At 43.5% G+C, this 20,483-nt stretch overlaps 1 protein-coding gene across 1 annotated transcript in view; it reads right to left on the reverse strand.

Moving 5' to 3' along the window:
• The window catches only part of stk17al (serine/threonine kinase 17a like), a 60,841-nt gene that overhangs the window by 28,894 nt on the left and 11,464 nt on the right, over window positions 1-20,483 (reverse strand). Inside the window, exon 2 of the mRNA XM_078424654.1 lies at window positions 2,760-2,972. Within this exon, the coding sequence (XP_078280780.1) occupies window positions 2,760-2,972 (213 nt within the window). The remainder of the gene's footprint in view (window positions 1-2,759; window positions 2,973-20,483) is intronic.

The following is a 20,483-nucleotide window of genomic DNA, read 5'->3' on the forward strand; positions in this document are numbered from 1 at the left end:
CCGAGGAAGGCACTTGTTTTCCTATTTGGTCTCATGAATTCAAAACCACCCAGCTGAACACAGCACCCAGACTTTGCATAATAGGGTTCAGGGTGAAACCAGTGTAGGTTGGAAAGGAAATCTTTAATTGCTGACAAGAAGCTGCAATCAATTCTCATAACCATGTATGGGAACAATCTCCATCACCTGGAGTCATCTGCTGACAGTTACAGAAGACAGTCTGATGTTGGTCAGGCTGATGAAGTGCTGAAGGATGTGGCTTCACAAACATTTACTGTTATAACAGGAAGTGCGTGCAAGCTAAGCTGTTTCATGATCTGACTTTGCCTCACTTCAATGGTTCAGTAACATTTAAAAGCCTCAACAATTTCTGCAGAAATAAGTTCCAATTGCAAAAATAATTTAAATCTTTCAGAATATAATTCCCAAAAATAACAAACTTGAGGTTTGCACTAATTTCAACATCATTACTGAGGAGGATACAGAATACTCCATTCTCTTCACACCTTTACACCCCCAACTACTGCACACAATCTCCCCACCCTCACATACAAGAGCAGACATTGCTTCTCACAGCCAAGCCAGTGATCTCCTGAGTTGAATCAATGAAATTAATTTCAAAGTAACAAATAATCATCTGGTGGAACTGAGTGGGTGGAGCAGCATCTGTGGAGGGAAATGAACTGTCGATGTTTTATATGAGGACCCTTCAACAGGACTGACCCAAAACATCTATTGACCATTTCCCTCCACAGATTCTGCTCGACCCATTGAGTTTCTTCAGCAGATTGTTTGATTTTCCACATTCCAGCATCTGTTGTCTCTTGTACCTTTGTTTCTTTCAAAGATGGTTTGGATAAAAGGTGCACCATTGAGCTTGTTCCTTTGCTAGATCATGAGGCAAAATCCTCGATGGATTAACAGAATTCTCCAATGTGTTTGCCTTTCAGAAGGCCACTCTCCCAATCAGTGCCATCACTTGGCGTCTATGGGAAGCTAACTGATGTAGTGTGCTGGATCCAACTGCATGGAGTTCATTCCAGCATGTCTCCAATAACCGCCATGCTCATTGCCCTGCTCCACAGAAATTAGTAGTGCCCCAGGCGCTGTGTGTTATAACGTGCAAGGCCTCTCTTATACACACCATGGCATTACAGGGTATACAAAGGGAAAGATGTAGGGTGGGGAAGAATGGGGGGGGTGGGGGAAGAATGAGCCATGGTTGGCAATCTTAAAAAAGGGTCTCAATCCGAATTGTCACCTACCCATGTTGTTCAAGGATGCTATCTGACCCCTTGAGTTACTCCAGCATTTTGTGTCTTTGCTCAAAAAAAGTGTTGCGCTTTGTTTGGTATGGTATGGCTCGTCCCTTGTAAGCACAGACAGCGCCCAGTGATATGAGTGAAATTGTAAACCATGGTGATCAGGTTTCACTGTGGGAAGGCACGGCATTCCCAGGTGTGGTACTCAGCAAGGAATAATTTGTGATCAAAATCCCAGTCAAATCTCAGGAGGAAAAACCTCTGGAAATGGAAACACTGGATAATGAAAAACAAAATCAAGCACATACTTACAAAAAAGTGAACTTTGATGGTGTTATAGCATTTTTTGAGATATTTACAAGCTGTGTTACTGTGGTCACTATTGTTAAGTAATTGGCATGGCAGCTCACAAGATAACTGGACCACTAATCTGTTTAGCAGGATCAATGATAGGCATGGCGTCATGGTGAACTCCTTTGTGTTTGTTCAATGTTTCAATGAAGTCTTAAACATTTAACTAGACAACTGCATAGGCCTTGGTTTTCTACCTCTTCAAAATTACAGCTGTTCTTACAATGTAACACCAAAGAAGCAAAATTAGATTATGCGGCTTTGTTGTGGAACATAAGTTTAAACCCACACTCATCTGTCTCAGATAGGACAGTTTTACCACTCGGACAAAGTACAAGTCAGAGGTAGTCTTTCTCAAGATTATGCGTGAGATGACTGACAAATGATCGCTGGGATTCTAACCATTTTGCTACTTCAGGCTTTCCATCAGGTTCGGCTGAACTAAGCACTTGCACGTCTACGGAAATATCAGAACATAACAGGTTAGTCAGAGCCGAGAACAAATGGCATTTCCCTCCTGTGCTTTGCAAGTGTGTCAGCTTTCTTAGAACAGCACCTCATCTGTTTTAAGAAGAAGGGGTAGGCCATTTAGAACTGAAATGAGGAAAAACTTTTTCACCCAGAGAGTTGTGAATTTGTGGAATTCTCTGTCTCGGAAGACAGTGGAGGCCGATTCACTGGATGCATTCAAAAGAGAGTTAGACAGAGCTCTTAGGACTAGCGGAATCAAGGGATATGGGGAGAAGGCAGGAACGGGGTACTGATTGTGGATGATCAGCCATGATCACATTGAATGGCTCGAAGGGCCAAATGACCTACTCCGGCACATATTTTATATGTATCTATGTATTAGTGACTGATAAGTCCACAGGTTACCAGATGTACCAGTGGCGGATCAGATATCCACCGCTCATGATGATAAAAGGTTTTATTGAAGGAACTCCTATCGCATTTATGCACTTCGAGACCATGCTTCATGAAGTGAGGTACAAGATCATTAATCTGTATTATCCTATGATCAGAACTTCTATAGAGCTCAGCAGATACTCAGATCCCAGACCTTGGGTGCTGATGCTGTAGATCATCTAGAAAGGAAATACCCTTCTTTCGTATCGACAAAGGACAAACTTCTAAGATCCTACTTACTATTCCAGCACTAGGATGATTTCCGAAGTCGTCTCGTACACTTCGTGCAAGTCCACCACGTGGGAGTTGCTCTTCGCTATCTCAAGGATTGCGATCTCATTGATAATGTCCATGCGGCAATCTTGGCCCTTCCTTCGTTTCCGTAAGAACTTGGCTGCATATTCCTTTCCTGAGGCATTTTCCATGCATTTCTTGACGACTGCAAACTTCCCCCTGTGAGCAGAAAGAAACATACACAACATTAGCTACTGCCTTTAGATAAAGAATTGGTTCTAGCACGGACTCTACCTATGCCCATCCACCAAGCCTCCACAACAGTTTAAGTTGGAGTCAAGGAGCCAACAGGATTTAGAAATGGAATAACCCCTGGGAATGATGCAATACAAACAGATACAGCTCACATGTTGTACATTCAACCCAAGTTTGTAAATGTGGCTGTGCCAAACTTTAGAGATTGAAAATAAAGAAAAGGGTGTGTTATTATTTCCGTAGAACATCATAGAGATCTGAACAGCTACAGGTAGTGGGGTAACAACTCAATCCAGATCACGTGCTTAACATGCAGCACATCGGTTTGGCTGGAATTAGTTTCAGTCGGTCAGTGCAACCTTTAGCTGCTACAAATTGCCTGTGTTGTAGCAGATTAAGCGCAGCTTTCTACCCCAATATCTTTTTTTCTATTTATTATAAAAGCCATTTAAATGAGCTGCAAACGCATAACAATCATAGATACCTTGACTGAATCCTTGACTTTCTGATCCACAGACCACAATCAGTGTGGAAAGGTGACAACACCTCTGCAATAATTCTCAAGGATGCATTCTCAGTCCTGGTGCACTCTACATATACTCGTGACTTTGTGGTCAAATTTGGCTCCAACTCTATCGACAAGTTTGCAGATGACACCACTGTGGTGGGCCGGATCATGATCAATGAAAAGATGGAGAACAGGAGGGAGGTGAAGAAGTTAGAAACATGGTGTCAAGGCAATAATCTCTCCCTCTAAGACAAAGGAGTTCGTAATCGACTTCAGGTAGCATGGTGGAGTACCTGCCCAAATCAGCATCAATGGTGCCAAAGTGGAAAGGGTTGAGCTTCTGGTTCCTTGCCATTAATATTACCAACAATCTGTTGTGGCCAAACCGCGTTGATGCAACAGCCAAGAAGGCATCCCTACGCCTGTAGTTCCTGAGGAGTCTGAAAAAATTTACCACGTCTCCAATGACTCTTACAAGCTTCTACAGATGCACCATCGAAAGCATAATTTTAAATTTAATTTAGTTTTTTTTTAAATTTAGAGATACAGTGCAGAAACAGGCCCTTCGGCCCACCGGGTCTGCACCGACCACTGATCCCCGCACACACCAACACTATCCTACACCCACTAGGGACAATTTTTACATTTTGCCCAGCCAATTAACCTACATACCTGTACGTCTTTGGAGTGTGGGAGGAAACCGAAGATCTCGGAGAAAACCCACACAGGTCACGGGGAGAACGTACAAACTCCGTACAGACGACGCCCGTAGTCAGGATCGAACTTGAGCATTCGCTGTAAGGCAGCAACTCTACCGCTGCGCCACCGTGCCGTTTTGGGATGCAATTTTGGGTTGCATCAACGAATGGTTAGTGAACAGATCTGTTCAAGACTGCAAGAAATTGCAGAGTTGTGGATGTAGCCTAGTCCATCACACCCAGCAGACTTCCCACCACTGACTCCATCTACACATCGCACTGCCTGAGAAAAGCAGCTAAAATAATCAAAGACCTGTTCCACCCCAGTCATTCCTTCATCCCCCTGCCCCCATATGGCGGAAGGTACAGAAGCATTAATGTGCGCACCACCAGACTCAAGATCAGCTTCTTCTGTTATCAGGCTTCTGAATGGTCCTTCCATAAGCCAGTGTACTAAATGATGTACTTCTAACCCATTGTGGACGTTGGACTGTCTAGGGTACTGATGCGCTGCAATGCTGAGAACTATATTCTGCACTCTGTATCTTCCCCTTTGCTGTATCTATTGTATTTGAGTTTGACTTGATTGTATTTATGTAGAGTATTACCTGATCAGTTTGGAGAGCATGCAAATCAAAGCGTTCCACTGTACCTGATCACACGTGACAATAAAAAACCTAAACCTACTGAACACCAGTTCTGATGGTAACCGGTGAGTTTGAGAGGCTGAAAGTAGTTAACTTCCAACTCTATAAAGTTGCACTATTATTAGAAATAATAGCGAAGGGACATGCATGGAATGCTGGTTGTGCAATTAACAAGACTGCTCATGTTGTAATTGTTGCAGCAATTATAGGAATTTAATACATCTTGAGTCATAATTATTTTGCCTTTCTGCTGTTTTTTCACATCAAGATATAGTCTGCAAGCTTTACTGGAATGCAATAAATTCCACACAGTCCCACAATTTTTTCTTGAATTGTTTTGGTGTATTGTCATAACTTCACTAGAATGTGGTGGCTTGGCTTCCATCCAAGTATTCTGGACCTTGTGGTGCAGAGGCAGAGAGTCACTAAACATTTATGTTCTTTAGGATGTTGTGAAGACATTCCAAATTGCAGACAGCTCAAGTACTGCCTCTACTTATTTAATGGACCCGGCCCCATCCCAAATTTTATCACTTTATTATCTTGACCAACTATCCCTTGTGGGGCATTGGAGAGAGGTAATAGATCTTTCTCCAAGGTTTGCAACTGCACTAAATGTTTTAATATCTAAATAATTACGAGCGGCATGCAGAAAGACAATTACTTTTTTAATAGGTTTGGTGCTTTAACATTTTCTTGCTTCATTTATATTTTTAGTTGAGTGGAAGGACGGCTGTTAATTGGGTCAGATGTGGTAACATCAACCACAGGTCTAATCTTTCACTGAGCTGTAACCATGGAATGCACATCAATTTTGTGGGCTTACTTGATCAGACACCACACAGCAGACAGGGCAAGTACAGCAGAATAATCGCTTCCTCCACTTACTGCACCATATAAAATGTCAACAAAGAAGCTATCCAACAGGCAATACTGGTTTCAGCACAAACATTGGCAGTCTTGGCCAGAGGATCTAGCTTCGGTACGTTTACCGAGAATAAGACTGACCACACTGACATATGTCGCTATCAAATATTACAACTCGTCTTCAAAGCATTATATTAGATAATTGCTGCACAATATTTAACAAACCACTCACTGCTCAACTGTTGCTGTTAAAATAACATTTAATAATTCATTATGATCTTACAATTTTTCAGCTTTAAACAGTAAAACAATTAAAGTCATGATCCTGCTACAGCAAATTAAAGACCGTGGTTTGTATTGGAGTACATTTCAGTGGCAGTTGCACTATTTCAGTACATGTTAGCAGCAGAATAGTTTAATCAGACGTACTAACAGGATGTGGTGTATACTTGTGTTGGGTTTTGTTGCTAATGTGGAGATCATCCACTGTTCAGTGTGCCTTAACTTGTAGTCTTTGTTTGCAGATGCCCACTCCATTGAAACTAATTAACCAGCAGTTTTATAATAGCTAATGGCGTCAACAGGGTTAAGGGTGGATGTAGTGTAGAACTGAAAGGAGAACAAGTATATAATGGTAAAACGACAAACTGTTCTATTACAATTCTTGTATTCACTTCTAACCACACAAGAATGATCTGCACACTTGAACCTGGCTCACTGCCCCGAGCTACCCACCCTTGACCAAGGCCCATCAGGTCCAAACATCGGCATGTTTTGAGAAGTGATTGAGAGTACATCAGGATACATCTGATTTTACAGCTCTTCTAGCAGAAATAGATTAATAAAAACTAAACACGGTCTTTAAAGATACCTCCCCACATAGACAGATCGAACACTTTACCAGAAAGACTCATTTGAAGAATGCTTCGGTGCTGATCATTGTAATATCGGTAAATGAACCCATGAGAGAGAGCTTTAAATGAAGCCTGCGATCATTTTGCACTGGATGATCTTATCCAACCCTTGGGGGCAGGAGTCATCAGATCAGTGTTGCTGGTTTTAACACACACACTTTATCGGTTGGCTGAGTGGGCATGTGGTTACATGTGGGGAAAGAAAGTTGTCAAAGTAAAAGTGTGTGGGGATATTTCCTCAAAATGAAAAGCCACGCTTCGAAAGATAAAACTGGGGATCGCTTTAAATGAGAGGGGGTGCTAATGAGGTTGGTTTCATTTATATTTAATTCCTGATTTTGGAATTAGTATTTAAAATGTGGAAGATTGTATTAACAACAGAATTAGGAGACAAGGTATCACTGAAGATATTGTCTGCATCCAGAGTATTTGAGCACCCCAATGTCAAATGTACACTGGGCAACCCGAAACGGAATTCACTTCACATACATGAATGATATCTCTAACATGATTCATTTAAACTGAATGTAATCTGTTTATTCATGGAAGTACTGCACATTGGTCTCTGAACAAGACAAACATTGCTTTGTCATTGTAGTGTAGGCCAAGCAAGTGAATAATCACCAAGCATTGCAAATACCAGTTTCATTCACATCTCTTTGCTTCAACTTAATCAGGTTATCATAAAATAAAAGTTTATATCCTTCTGGACCTTGATTCAAATTGCATTATCCATCAAATGCACAGCAGGAACAAGCAGTTTACTAATGGACTTTGTGCGCATTTACTTTTTCCCCCCAATTATATTTATATTGATGCATGTTTTGAGGTATTAGTTAGATTTTGCTTCTGAGGAAACTTGCCCACTCACTTTTACGTCGAAGAATCCATCCTTTCCCACGCAGAGCCACACACAAAGTCAGGGGGGCAAGGGTGAGTATTGTAACCAGTGACATATGTCTCATATGTCGCACCTCTAGCATTTGTACAAGATCCACTCGGATCAAAATTCTAAACTTCATTAAGGGGCAGCACCGTGGTAGAGCTGCTGCCTCAAAGTGCCAGGGACCCAGATTAGATCCCAACATCAGGTGCTGTCTGTGCGGAGTTTGCCCACTCTTCCCGTGACCGCATGGGTTTCCTCCGGGTACTCCAGTTTCCTTCCACATCCCAAAGACGTGAAGTTTATTGGTCTCTGCAAATTGCTCCTAGAGTGTCGTGGTGGCTCTCCCTCGAGGTCAAGGATGATGGTCTACGTTCCTTCACAGAACGAAGACGCCTGTGCGTGTGTTTGTTTAACGTGTACTTGATGTTGCACTCCAAGAAACACACGGTCCTTCACAAATCAATCAACTAATTCCAACGGCAAGGGAATCAAGACGATCGGAGCTGATAGACCTGTTGCAGCCTTCATCCGCCTTCACAGCCATCGAGTTCAAGATAACTTCGTCCGCCTGGTCCGCCGTGAGGTCTTGTAGGTTCGATCGTCCTTAGTCTGGACCCTCATCCCTGACCTTACCGCCATGGGTGGCCCTACCAGAAGCTAGTGCTTCCGACGGCATCACTCTCGGAATCATGGGGGCATGCAAGCCTCTTCACCACGACAAGGTGAACGATCCAAAGAGGTCCTAGTGTGTAGGAAAGTGGGATAATATAGAACTAGTGTGAATGGATGATCAATGGTAGGTATGGACTCGGTGGGCTGAAGGGCCTGTTTCCATGCTGTATCTCTAAACTAAACTACTATTTTCTTCTGCTGGATTCATTTTTAACAAGCACATTGGTCAGCTTCCTATCCACTTTGTTAAATTAGATATATCTGGCTGCTTTCTAAATTACATCTCAAAAAGTCATTTATTCCACAATACTTCGAACATATCTGATAGATTGGTTGAGGGGTGATGAACATTAGTTTTATCAGAAGTCTTTGTATTATTTGTCTTTGTATTATTCTGGCTCAAAGGTTATGAACCAGATGTTGTCAGAGGTTATGGGGAGAAAGCAGGAGAATAGGGTTAGGAGGGAGAGATAGATCAGCCATGATGGAATGGTGGAGTAGATTTGAATGTGCTGAATGGCCTAATTCTGTTCCTATCACCTACGATCTTATGATCTATATCTGTGTGTTATTGTGTTTACGGGCCTGTTATGCTGCAGCAGGAAATAATGTTATTGTTCCCTTCTTGACACAAATGACAATGAAACACTCTTGACGTTTTTCTCAGCCAAGAGCAAAAAGATGTCACGCCAGACAGACGATCAGCGGACCTTAGGGCTGGAGCCCACCCCACCGGAATGATGCGAGGGTTTGTCTAAAGGTGTCATTATCTGATTTTTTTTTTCTAATACCTGGAAGTTTAATCTTGCGTACAATGAACCAGTTTTATTGGGCAAGGATATTTTGTCCCCCAAGACTATGGCGGAGAACTGCAAGCAGCACGTGTACTGTGACACGAAACACGTAGCTTAATTTTAAATTATAATTAAAAGCGAGCCTCAGGTCTCGACTACATGAAACACAAGAGGTGGGAGGCAAATGGTGGCCCAAGGAGACTGCACGGCCTTTAGCCCATTGAGAGAGAGTTTGGTTCCTGCAGTTGTGCCCAGGGTGTGGAGGGTGGGCTTGGTGCAGGCAGGATGACCATTGCTCCTTTGGCTCCGCAGAAATTACAGTATATTCGAATGGGCCGTTTCATTACATTTTATTGCAGCCATCAGCAGTTCCTTTAAGACTACCGAGCACCCAGGCGAACTGGCCAGAACGTGCATCCACCCAAGACATCCAGTCAGGGAGCAATTAATTTAGGTTGCATCCCACTTCGGAATTTACAATGGCAATATGCACCTTTTGCGCCCCCCAGCTCTTGTTAGACACCGGATGATTTGATGATCTCCATCTTCACAGTTGGGGGAAGAAGACATTAGGACCCTAAAGACATCACTGTCTGAAGAAGGGTCCCAACCCAAAACATTGGCCTTCCACAGGTACTGGAGTTCCTCCAGCATTTTTGCTCAAGGTTCCAGCATCTACGTTTCCTCGTGTCTCCAAACACCTCCCTCTAGTTTCAACATCTGGTTCAGTCTTTCCCCTCAAACCGCTGGAACTGTACCCCCCATCTTCTGTTTATTCCTCCAGGAGCGGTCTACAGAGTCACTCCCGTCTGACATTCATTCCCTGTGCACCCCAGCGAGTATTCCTAGTTGCACGTCATGTGTGTTAACTCAGATCCACTGTCATAAGCCATCTGGGTTAACACGGCAGTGATATTTGTTCTGAAGGGCAGACAAATTAAGGAATCTTTAACACAGCAGGATTCGTGTGGAATTTCTGGCTCCTTACCAAAATACTTATCTCTTCACCTTTGGCAGTGGAATTCCGCTGGTGACAAATGATGACACATGACAGTTGTTTGTTGCAGTTTACCTCCTATAACTCACATTCCAGCTCCAGCCATAAATACAGGCAGGGCAGGGCCTTTAGCTCGCCCTGTTTGCATTACACACAAGCCACTGTTTTATGAGAAATATAAAATAGAAAAGCAAACGTCAGGCGAAAGGGCAATCTTTGCGTGACTGGTATACACGGAATTCAAACAGCAATCGCTAAGTAAGATAAGCCTTCTGAGGAAAGTTTGGAAAGTTTTGAAAGGACATTTTCAAACATTAAAGGAGAGTGTCAATGCGCAGGGAACTACCAGCAACGGTTGCTTGAGAGTAACCATTACATTTGCACATGAACAACTTTCCATTTTAAAACCAAAGATATATAGAAATAGGCCTTTAGGCCCACAGAGTCCATCAAGCACCAACTTTGCAATAATCCTATATTATACTATTTATATTCTATTGCTCTCACATTCACCTTTTAAATATGCCTTTGACCTTACTTGTTCTGATATTTAGACAATTTTGCCAACAGTGAATACCACCTGTATCACACAGACAGAGAGAGAGAGAGAGAGAGAGAGAAACCCAGCCAGAAGCAAAGCAGATTTGAGTAAATAGTTTCTCTTTCCCCACTTCAAAGGCAGGTATGTATGTGGGTGGAGAGGCAGGAAATGTGCGTGGGTTGCAGGAGGTGGGAGCAGCAGAATAAGGGGAATTAAACCTCAGGTATGAGTGCTCAGAGTAAAGTTGCAAAGACCGCAAAAGCAGAAGAAGATATTTCTATCTCAAACACTTTCACAAACTGATCAGTCATTCCAAATTAAATGGTGGTACAGGAACAAAAAGGGCCTTCTCCTAGATTGGAAATAATGGGGTCTTAGGAAATCAGAAATGTTTTATGGCCGACTAGAATTGCTTGATATTTGGACACAAGACACATGTTGAGCCCTCTCCCCAAAGGATATAGTAATCTGTTTTAAGAATCTCAGTGAGATATAACAGACATGAGAGGAAGCTCAACATGTCACTGGCTTCATATTATAAATGCATTCCTCACATAACACTGGGACTTTATAAAACGGTATATGATGGCAACTCTGCAGATTAATGCGTGTCCAACTTGTGCTGCGACTATCCAAATCAGGGTTTGAAAACACTTTACTATACTCTCAGCAGATATTGTCAGTTATTTGGTTGATGCATAGAGAACATGGCTCAGGGATCGGGTCAATGTCAATGATGTGCCAGATGAAGCCTATTCTTCTCATGGAGTCGAGGTGGGGGAAATGTCACCTCCTCTTAAAAAAACTAAGACAACTTCTCATCATCGCTCAGAGCTCACACAATTCACTACCTGTGGTAACGCACATCATATCACGTGAAGAACAGCATGGTGGCACAGCGGTAGAGTTGCTGCCACACAGCGCCAGAGCCCCAGGTTTGATCCCAGCTATAGGTGCTGTCTATGGAGTTTGTACGTCCTCCAAGTGGCCTGCGTGGGTTTTCTTCGGGTGCTCCGGATTCCTCCCACACTCCAAAGATGTACAAGTTTGTACGTTAATTGGCTTTGGTAAAATGGTATATTGTCCCTAGTGTGTAGGATAGCATTAGTGTGCGGAGATCGCTGGTCAGCGCAGACTCGGTGGGCCGAAAGGCCCGTTTCTGCACTGTATCTCTACACTAAACTACTAATAGACACAAAATGCTGGAGTAACTCAGCAGGACAGGCAGCATCTCTGGAGAAAAGAATGGGTGACGTTTTCAGGTCGAGATCCTTCTTCAGTCTCGACCCAAAACGTCACCCATTCCTTCTCTCCAGAGATGCTGAGTGTCCTGCTAAGTTACGTCAGCATTTTGTGTCCATCTTCGGTTTAAACCAGCATCTGCAGTTCCTTCCTGAACTAAATTACTGGTCGCTATTCACCAGCAATGCCAGAGTTTACGGTCAGATAACATATAACATATAACAACTACAGCATGGAAACAGGCCTGTCCGGCCCTACCAGTCCACGCCGACCATTCTCCCTGACCTAGTCTCATCTACCTGCACTCAGACCATAACCCTCCAATCCCCTCCTATCCATATACCTATCCAAATTACTCTTAAATAATAAAATCGAGCCAGCCTCCACCACTTCCACCGGAAGCCCATTCCATACAGCCACAACCCTCTGAGTAAAGAAGTTCCCCCTCATGTTACCCCTAAACCTTTGTCCCTCAATTCTGAAGCTATGTCCCCTTGTTGGAATCTTCCCCACTCTCAAAGGGAAAAGCCTACCCACGTCAACTCTGTCCGTCCCTCTCAAAATTTTAAATACTATGGGGCACAAGGGAAACATAACAATACTACAATGAAACATGTAATAGATTGCTAGGAACAGATTACCAAGCCGTAACATAGTCAACAGGTTTTGTTAGGATAATGCTAACACTGAATGTTTTTATGCTCGCTACATCTAAACCCGAGGAACTGTGCTACACCCAAGATCTGGTTCCACCCTCTGTCCCCCTCAGCTTTCTGGTCACAATATGATTTTTTCCCTCTATGGATACGACCATTTTCTCTGGCATTGCAGATTTTTAATGCAAAATTGTATTAGACGAGCAGTAAATCACCTCAAGTAAAATGTCAACATTGCAGCGTCCTTCAGGGACAGGCACACCATTTTTCTTTTGTTTTTGGATCAGCCCAGCGGCAATTAGCAAATCTTATGCTGTAACAACAACAATGCCAAAAAGAACAAAAAAACACTTACAAAGATGCCAGTGATAGGTCAAAGAGATGTTTATTCAGGAAGAATATAATGCATCGGATTTATCAGCTGATGGAAGATCAGATCACCGACTGACAGCACGTTTATGTCCTGGTCCTCGTCCATTGTCAGAGTGAGGCCAAACACAAATTGAAGGAACAGCACTTCATATTTTGCTTGGGCAGCTTACAAACCAGTGGTAGGATTTTTGATTTCTATAACTTCGTAACCCTTGCATCCCCTCTCTTTCCGTCCCTCACCCATCCTAGTCAGTATAATAGTTTCACTGTCATCCTGTTGGGTTTCACTGTCTGTATAGCTCATTATCACCTACCCCACAGCCAACAATGGACCATTGTGGGCTCCGCCTTTCCTTCATCATCGTTGCTTTTTGTATATCTTTCATTCATTTGGTCTATGTACTTTCTATTTCTCTTGCTTTCCCTTTCACCTGATTCTCAGTCTGATGAATGGACTCTAAGCGAAACATCACCTATTCTTTTTCTCCAGAGATGCTGCCCGACTCGCTGAGTTACTCCAGCTTTTTGTGTTTATCTTCAGTGTGAACCAGCATCTGCAGTTCTTTCCAGCACATTCTGCTTACCTGGTCACACTTTTCTGGAGAAAGCCACTACTCCATTTTCAAAAGCGACTTGCTGAGGTGTGGAGTCACTTGGCATGGAAACAGGCCCTTTGACCCAACTCATCCACACCAACCAAGATGCCCCATCTAAACCAGTCCCATTTGCACACACCTGACCCATATCCCTCTGTGTACCTGTCCAAATGTGGTCATTGTACTTCCCCTGGCAGCCCATTCCATATCATACCATTCCATATCATATCATTCCATATCATATCATTCCATATCATACCATTCCATATCATATCATTCCATATCATATCATTCCATATCATACCATTCCATATCATATCATTCCATATACCCACCACCCTCTGCGTAAAACAGCTGGCCGATCATCTGAATCAGAGTGAAGAAGCTACACACATGTTAAACTAGTCAAGAGATTCAAGATTCAAGATATCTTTATTTGTCATCCAAAAAACAAGTTTTTTGGACGAAATTTCGTCACCCACAGTCCAACAATAAGAGCAATAAAATAAGCAAATTACACAACCCCAACCAACACAAAAACCCCCAAAAAGAAACATCCATCACAGTGAGTCTCCTCCAGTCCCCTCCTCACTGTGATGGAAGGCCAGAATGTCTTTTCTCTTCCCCTGCCGTCTTCTCCTGCGGTCAGGCTGTTGTCGTTGCCATGTTCCAGGCTGCGCCGGACGGTGAAATGTCCGCAACGGGCCGACCCAAGCCCCGCTGCACGTCCAGGGCATCATTGAGATGGAAACAAAATGGAACCATGCACCTCGAGTTTTAGATCCATATCGAAACAAGGAAACATTGGAAGCGCATAAATTGTGAAGAGATCTGGGTTTGCTGAACCATAGCGAGTTCAAGCAAACGATTCCAAACCCAAGCGATGCCTCTATGCATCCACGTGAGATATCCTGTCCACATGTGGGCTTGAAAATCCATGCATTCAATTTAAATAGATTACAGTCCAACCGCTGTGAAAACATTCTTGTAATTTTACACTATTGTGAAAATTAAAAATAAATTATATGTTATTGAAATGTAAAATGATAGGAGTGATGAGAAGATAAGTCAGGGATTCAAATGTAGAAGTGACCACTCTTTGAATTCAACATTAATTACATCAACTAGACCGTTATTGTCTAAAATTCTCCATTTGGCCAGCCAGATCGTTCTACTATAATATATCTAATCTGTACCTCAACTCCAATATGACACTTTTACCAGAAATATAAATCATGTGTAATGTAATAACTCCAGACCAACTATTCGTACAGTTTCCTCCAGATGCCATGAACAATGGTGTCAGGATCACAGCAGGCTTTACAGCTTACAAACCTTCCATCTGATTCACAGCAGGCTGCTTTAATTACCAGTCATCTGATCACATTTATCTAAACCAGGGTCTTTATTTGAATCAGACCTCCAAATTGAAAGGAAAGGTCAAAAAAAGCACACAGTTTTTGCATTAAACTATTGCCCGAGAGCCAGATTATTCCTGTGCCTGTAAGCATCATGATGATTAGACTGAAGATAGACACAAAAAAGCTGGACTAACTCAGTGGGTCAGGCTGCATCCCTGTCGGGTCGAGACCTAGTTACCCAGACCAGAGTTACTCCAGCATTTTGTGCCTATCTTCTGTTTAAACCAGCATCTGCAGTTCCTTCCAACACATGATGATTAGACTTCCTGGGTGCACAGCACCCGCTGAATTACCAGAGAGCAGGATGGAGAAATATCAGCCAGAGAGGAGCCGGCACCTTTAACAGAAATCCCGGCTTTCCATCCAAAGGGAAGCATTGCCAACAGTCACCACACAACTATTGCTCCTGCATATTGCTCTCTGATTGTAACTATAGCTATAACTTTTGCCCTCGATTGCAATATTGTCTTTCCGCCAACTGTTTAGCAAACAAAAGCTTTTCACCGTACCTCGGTACACGTGACAATAACCCAAACTCAAACATTCTTCCTTAACGTCATTCTTGCAAGGGCTTTCGTTGCATGGACAAAACAATGGACATTAATGGAAATTGCTTGAGGTTGTAATTGATCGAATCACAGAGTGCTTTATTGAAGAGACATACGATTTTCTTACTGCACAGCACATCTGTTTCATAAGGTAGGCATAACAGTTTTCATTACAGTGGCCGTGCTTTATGTCAGTAAATCATGTTACGGCTTTAAAATTAGTGCCACAAAGATGGATTGTCGGGGCTCCTTGTGGTGGAGATGCTGACAAGCTACGCGGAGAGACCCCAGCGCAACTGCCAAGCAATGTGTCTATAAACATAACTCTCAACACTGCAGGCCCGCTACAAATACTTCAACAAAACACTGATCTGGTTTATAAAGAGCATTTTTAATCGCAATGTATTGACTTAGCCGATTCCGCCAGGCCAGCAGCTGAAAGACTCTACTCTTCTTGGGAGCTGCAAGGAGGCCATGGGGAAACAAAAACAAAGAATTCCGATGCTGTCTGTAATTCAATGATCCCTGGTGTAAAGTGCAGGGTTAGGCAGTAGAGTAAGACAGGAAAGAGATTAATTTTAATTGTCCTTGACCAACCCACAGGATGGCACTTGGAAGAGATGCTACAAGTTTACAGGCATCAAACGGCAAGATTATTTATGACTTTCAGTAGAATAAATATGCCACCAACATGCAACTGCTAGAAATAGAGTCAAATATTTCTATGAGGTAGAGTTTTTAAAAACCTTTTTCAGTACTGTGACAAGGGGCATTGCTTAACCTTTCCAGTAACTGCACCAGGCAACAGCAGAAGATGTGCACATAAAACCTACTCTTCACAAAACAGATAAGTGCACAGGGATATTTATAAGATCTTCAATGCTTTTTTATTTGTGGCATTTGAACATTAACCTTTGGACTTTCTGCACATAGAAACTGTGCCTTCCTATTTCTTTAAGTAGTGACGAGTGCCCATATTTGGGAAGTAGTTCTTTGTGTGGAAGAATAGTTCATTTTAATTATTTTCATACATGCACCTCCCAAATACAAGATGTCCAGGTGAATTAATGGGGAGAAGATCATGAGATTGAATTACCAAGGCATATTAGGCTACCGGTCATATTGGTACAGGTGAGTATTTGATGGCCAGCATGAACATGGTGGGCAAAAGGTCCCATTTCTGTGCAATAAGACTGTTTGAGAGAGTGGGTTGGAGGGAGCACTGCCCTGCATAACTGGGGAGGCTGAGGAGTTGGGAAAGTCATATAGGTGTAGGAATTCCTCAGATAGGTGAAGGAATTAGTATGGCTGGAAAGTAGATGAAAAGATTATGGAGGAAAGATTGGAGAGTGAGTGGGTGGGTGGTTTGGGGGGGGGGGGGGGGAAGTCAGAAAGAAAAACTAAGCACCAGGAACAAGTGTACTTGAGAAGTCAGGGAGACATCATGGGGGCAATGGAGAAGTTTGTCTGAGAACACAGAATTGTGACAGTGGTGGTGTTGAAGGGGTGCAATGCAGGAGTCATCATTACAGTCAAAAACAAATATACGAGAAATTTACCTTAACCAAGAGTTGCCCGCTACTAACCGAGGTAGGGACTTCAACTGACGAATGCTACAACCCCTCTGGTATAATGGGCTCCAACATACAAGGCCAAGCTGTTCATAAACCCAGTTAACATCAATGGTCATGTTACAATGATATTCAGCACGGTAGAGTTGCTGCCTTACAGCGCCAGAGACCAGAGTTCGATCCTGACTATGGGTGCTGTCTGTAGGGAGTTTGTACGTTCTCCCCGTGACCGGCGTGGGTTTTCTCCGGGATCTCCGGTTTCCTCCCACACTCCAAAGACATACAGGTTTGTAGGTTAATTGGCTTGGTATAATTGTAAACGTTGTCCAAAGTGTGTGTAGGATAGTGTAAGTGTGCGGTGATCGTTGGTCGGCACGGACTCGGTGGGCCGAAGGGCCTGTTTCCGCACTGTATATCTAAACTAACCTGTCATTTACTTGTTGAACGTGCAAATGAAGATCAGGTGTGGTACACAGATGCAAGTTACTGTGCATGACCAGTGGCCTCATACATGCATGTTGCTGACAGGGAGAAGCAGAAAAATTCCCAATCTACACTAGGCTTTGAGAAATGCAAGAATATTTCCAGCGTCTGGTAGCTTTCTGCCAAGGAGGAAAGAATGGCACTCATGGCACAAGGAACTCAGCAATTTTATTTCATAGATAGAGCAATCACTTGCAAGATATGACTATGCAAGTATCCCTTAAATATACCTGGACTATCTCTGACATCTCCCTCCCGTTTCTGGACCTCACCATCTCCATCACAGGAGAAAAATTAGTGACGGACATTTATTACAAGCCCACCGACTCGCACAGCTATCTGGACTACACTTCTTCCCACCCGGTCCCCTGCAAAAAGTCTATCCCCTACTCCCAATTCCTCCGTATACGCCGCATCTGTGCCCGGGATGAGGTGTTTCTGACTAGGGCTTCCGAGATGTCCTCGTTTTTCAGAAAACGGGGCTTCCCCTCCTCCATTATAGATGAGGCTCTCACTAGGGTCTCTTCTACATCCCGCAGCTCCGCTCTTGCTCCCCATCCCCCCACTCGCAACAAGGACAGGATCCCCCTCGTTCTCACCTTCCACCCCACCAGCCAGCGGATCCAACATATCATCCACCAACATTTCCGTCACCTACAACAGGACCCCACCACTGGCCATATCTTCCCATCCCCTCCCCTCTCTGCATTCCGCAGAGACCGTTCCCTCCGCAACTCCCTGGTCCACTCGTCCCTTCCTACCCAAACCACCCTAACCCCGGGCACTTTCCCTTGCAACCGCACGAGATGCAACACCTGTCCCTTTACCTCCCCCCTCAACTCCATCAAAGGACCCAAACATTCTTTCCAGGTGAGACAGAGGTTCACCTGCACCTCCTCCAACCTCATCTATTGCATCCGCTGCTCTAGATGTCAACTCATCTATATCGGCGAAACCAAGCGCAGGCTCGGCGATCGCTTCGCTGAACACCTGCGCTCGGTCCGCATTAACGCCACTGATCTCCCGGTGGCCCAGCACTTCAACTCCCCCTCCCATTCCCAGTCTGACCTCTCTGTCATGGGCCTCCTCCAGTGCCATAGTGAGGCCCGCCGGAAATTGGAGGAGCAGCACCTCATATTTCGCCTGGGCAGTTTGCGGCCCGGTGGTATGAACGTCGACTTCTCCAACTTCAGATAGCTCCTCTGTCCCTCCCTTCCCCTCCTCCTTCCCAGATCTCCCTCTATCTTCCTGTCTCCACCTATATCCTTCCTTTGTCCCACCCCCGACATCAGTCTGAAGAAGGGTCTCGACCCGAAACGTCACCCATTCCTTCTCTCCCGAGATGCTGCCTGACCTGCTGAGTTACTCCAGCATTTTGTGAATAAATTGACTATGCAAGTTTACTGACTGATACGTTAATGTTAATATGTTGCTTAATGTTATCAAATATCTAGACTTTGAAAAGTTGCTCCATTAAGCTACATTATTTCCTTGTTTACTTGTTAATGTTAATAATCGTGTTACAACACAGTAATTTACTTGTAATTCATCTAGATATTCCCCATTTGTAACCAAACTATGGTTAATGTCTTTTATATTTGATCCTGCTTCAACAATTAAATTTACATCAGTGACACAGCGTTGCCATTTCAGTTCCCATTTTACCCATTGGAAGTGTGGAGGCAGATGTGGTTCGAATCAGGTAACTCAAGTGGAGCAGGGGCCTAGACTGGACAAGCTAGATGCAGGAACAATGTTCCCAAAGTTGGGGGTATCCAGAGCCAGGGGCCACATTCTAAGAATAAAGGGGAGGCCATTTAAAACAGAGATGAGAAAAAAACTTTTTCACCCAGAGTGGTGAATTTGTGGAATTCTCTGCCACAGAAGGCAGTAGAGGCCAATTCACTGGATGAATTTAAAACAGAGTTAGATACTCTAGGGGCTAGCGGAATCAAGGGATATGGGGAGAAGGCAGGCACGAGTTACTGATTGAGGATGATCAGCTATGATCACAATGAATGGCGGTGCTGGCTTGAAGGGCCAAATGGCCTCTTCCTGCACCTATTTTCTATGTTTCGATGGGTCAGATCAGGTGATCCCATGCAACAGACTCCCCTTTCTATCAGGTTGGTGTTCAATGCAAGATGAGATTCACTGTAACAAGGACATTTTAAGAATATCAGCTCTCTAGATTTCCAAAGTGGGGTCCATCAAATCATGGACCCACAACACCACCAAGCCAGCAGTGCCTTCAGGAGTGGGAATAGCAACCCGCCAACATTTCATGTCTTTCATTCATGTGTTCTTTGTACCTTTTCATATCACTAGTTTCCCTCTCTCCTGACTCTCAGTCTGAAGAAGGGTCTCAGCCCAAAACGTTACCTAGTCCTTTTATCCAGAGATGCTGCTGAGTTAATCCAGCATTCTGTGCCTATCTTAGCCATGGAAAGGTGTCCACAGTGAGTTTACTCACACCAAGGAGGAAAGAGGGTAGTCCATTTGCATCACCATCATATTCTGGAAAGCAAATGTGACAAGACTTTGCAAGTCTGGGGAGCGGGATTCATGCAGAACACGTACACAGTTGCTCGAACAATTCACAGTTCATAGCTCTATTTGTTTGGACAAGAGGCTGGTTAAACCTGGTGTTAAGTTACCCAAGCACAAAACAATAATTAATGCCTTGTGACCAGCAAGAACAGTAAAATCTGTGGAAAAACTACCTGGATTCAGATTTTTTCAAGCATTAAAATTGTTTTTAAATGAACCAAATATAAATAATTGGAACATTTATGAACCTAAAAAGGCAACAAAGTATTGATCCCATGCTCAAAGATACTTGTAGAAGACCATATTTGAACCGTGAAGACCCTTAGTTGGTCCCTCCATCCCCCTGCCTCTTCAGCAACACATCCCTCCGCCTCTCCCCCCCAACTCTCCATCCACACACACGTGTGCACACATAGATCCCCACGATGCCTTGTATGGTTCCTAAAAATTGCTTCCTTTCTACGGTGCAGCAAAACAGCAATACCGCTACATGTGAAAACATATTTAGAGTT

Source organism: Rhinoraja longicauda, chromosome 29, assembly GCF_053455715.1.
Source record: "Rhinoraja longicauda isolate Sanriku21f chromosome 29, sRhiLon1.1, whole genome shotgun sequence".
Classification (NCBI taxonomy): Eukaryota; Metazoa; Chordata; class Chondrichthyes; order Rajiformes; family Arhynchobatidae; genus Rhinoraja; species Rhinoraja longicauda.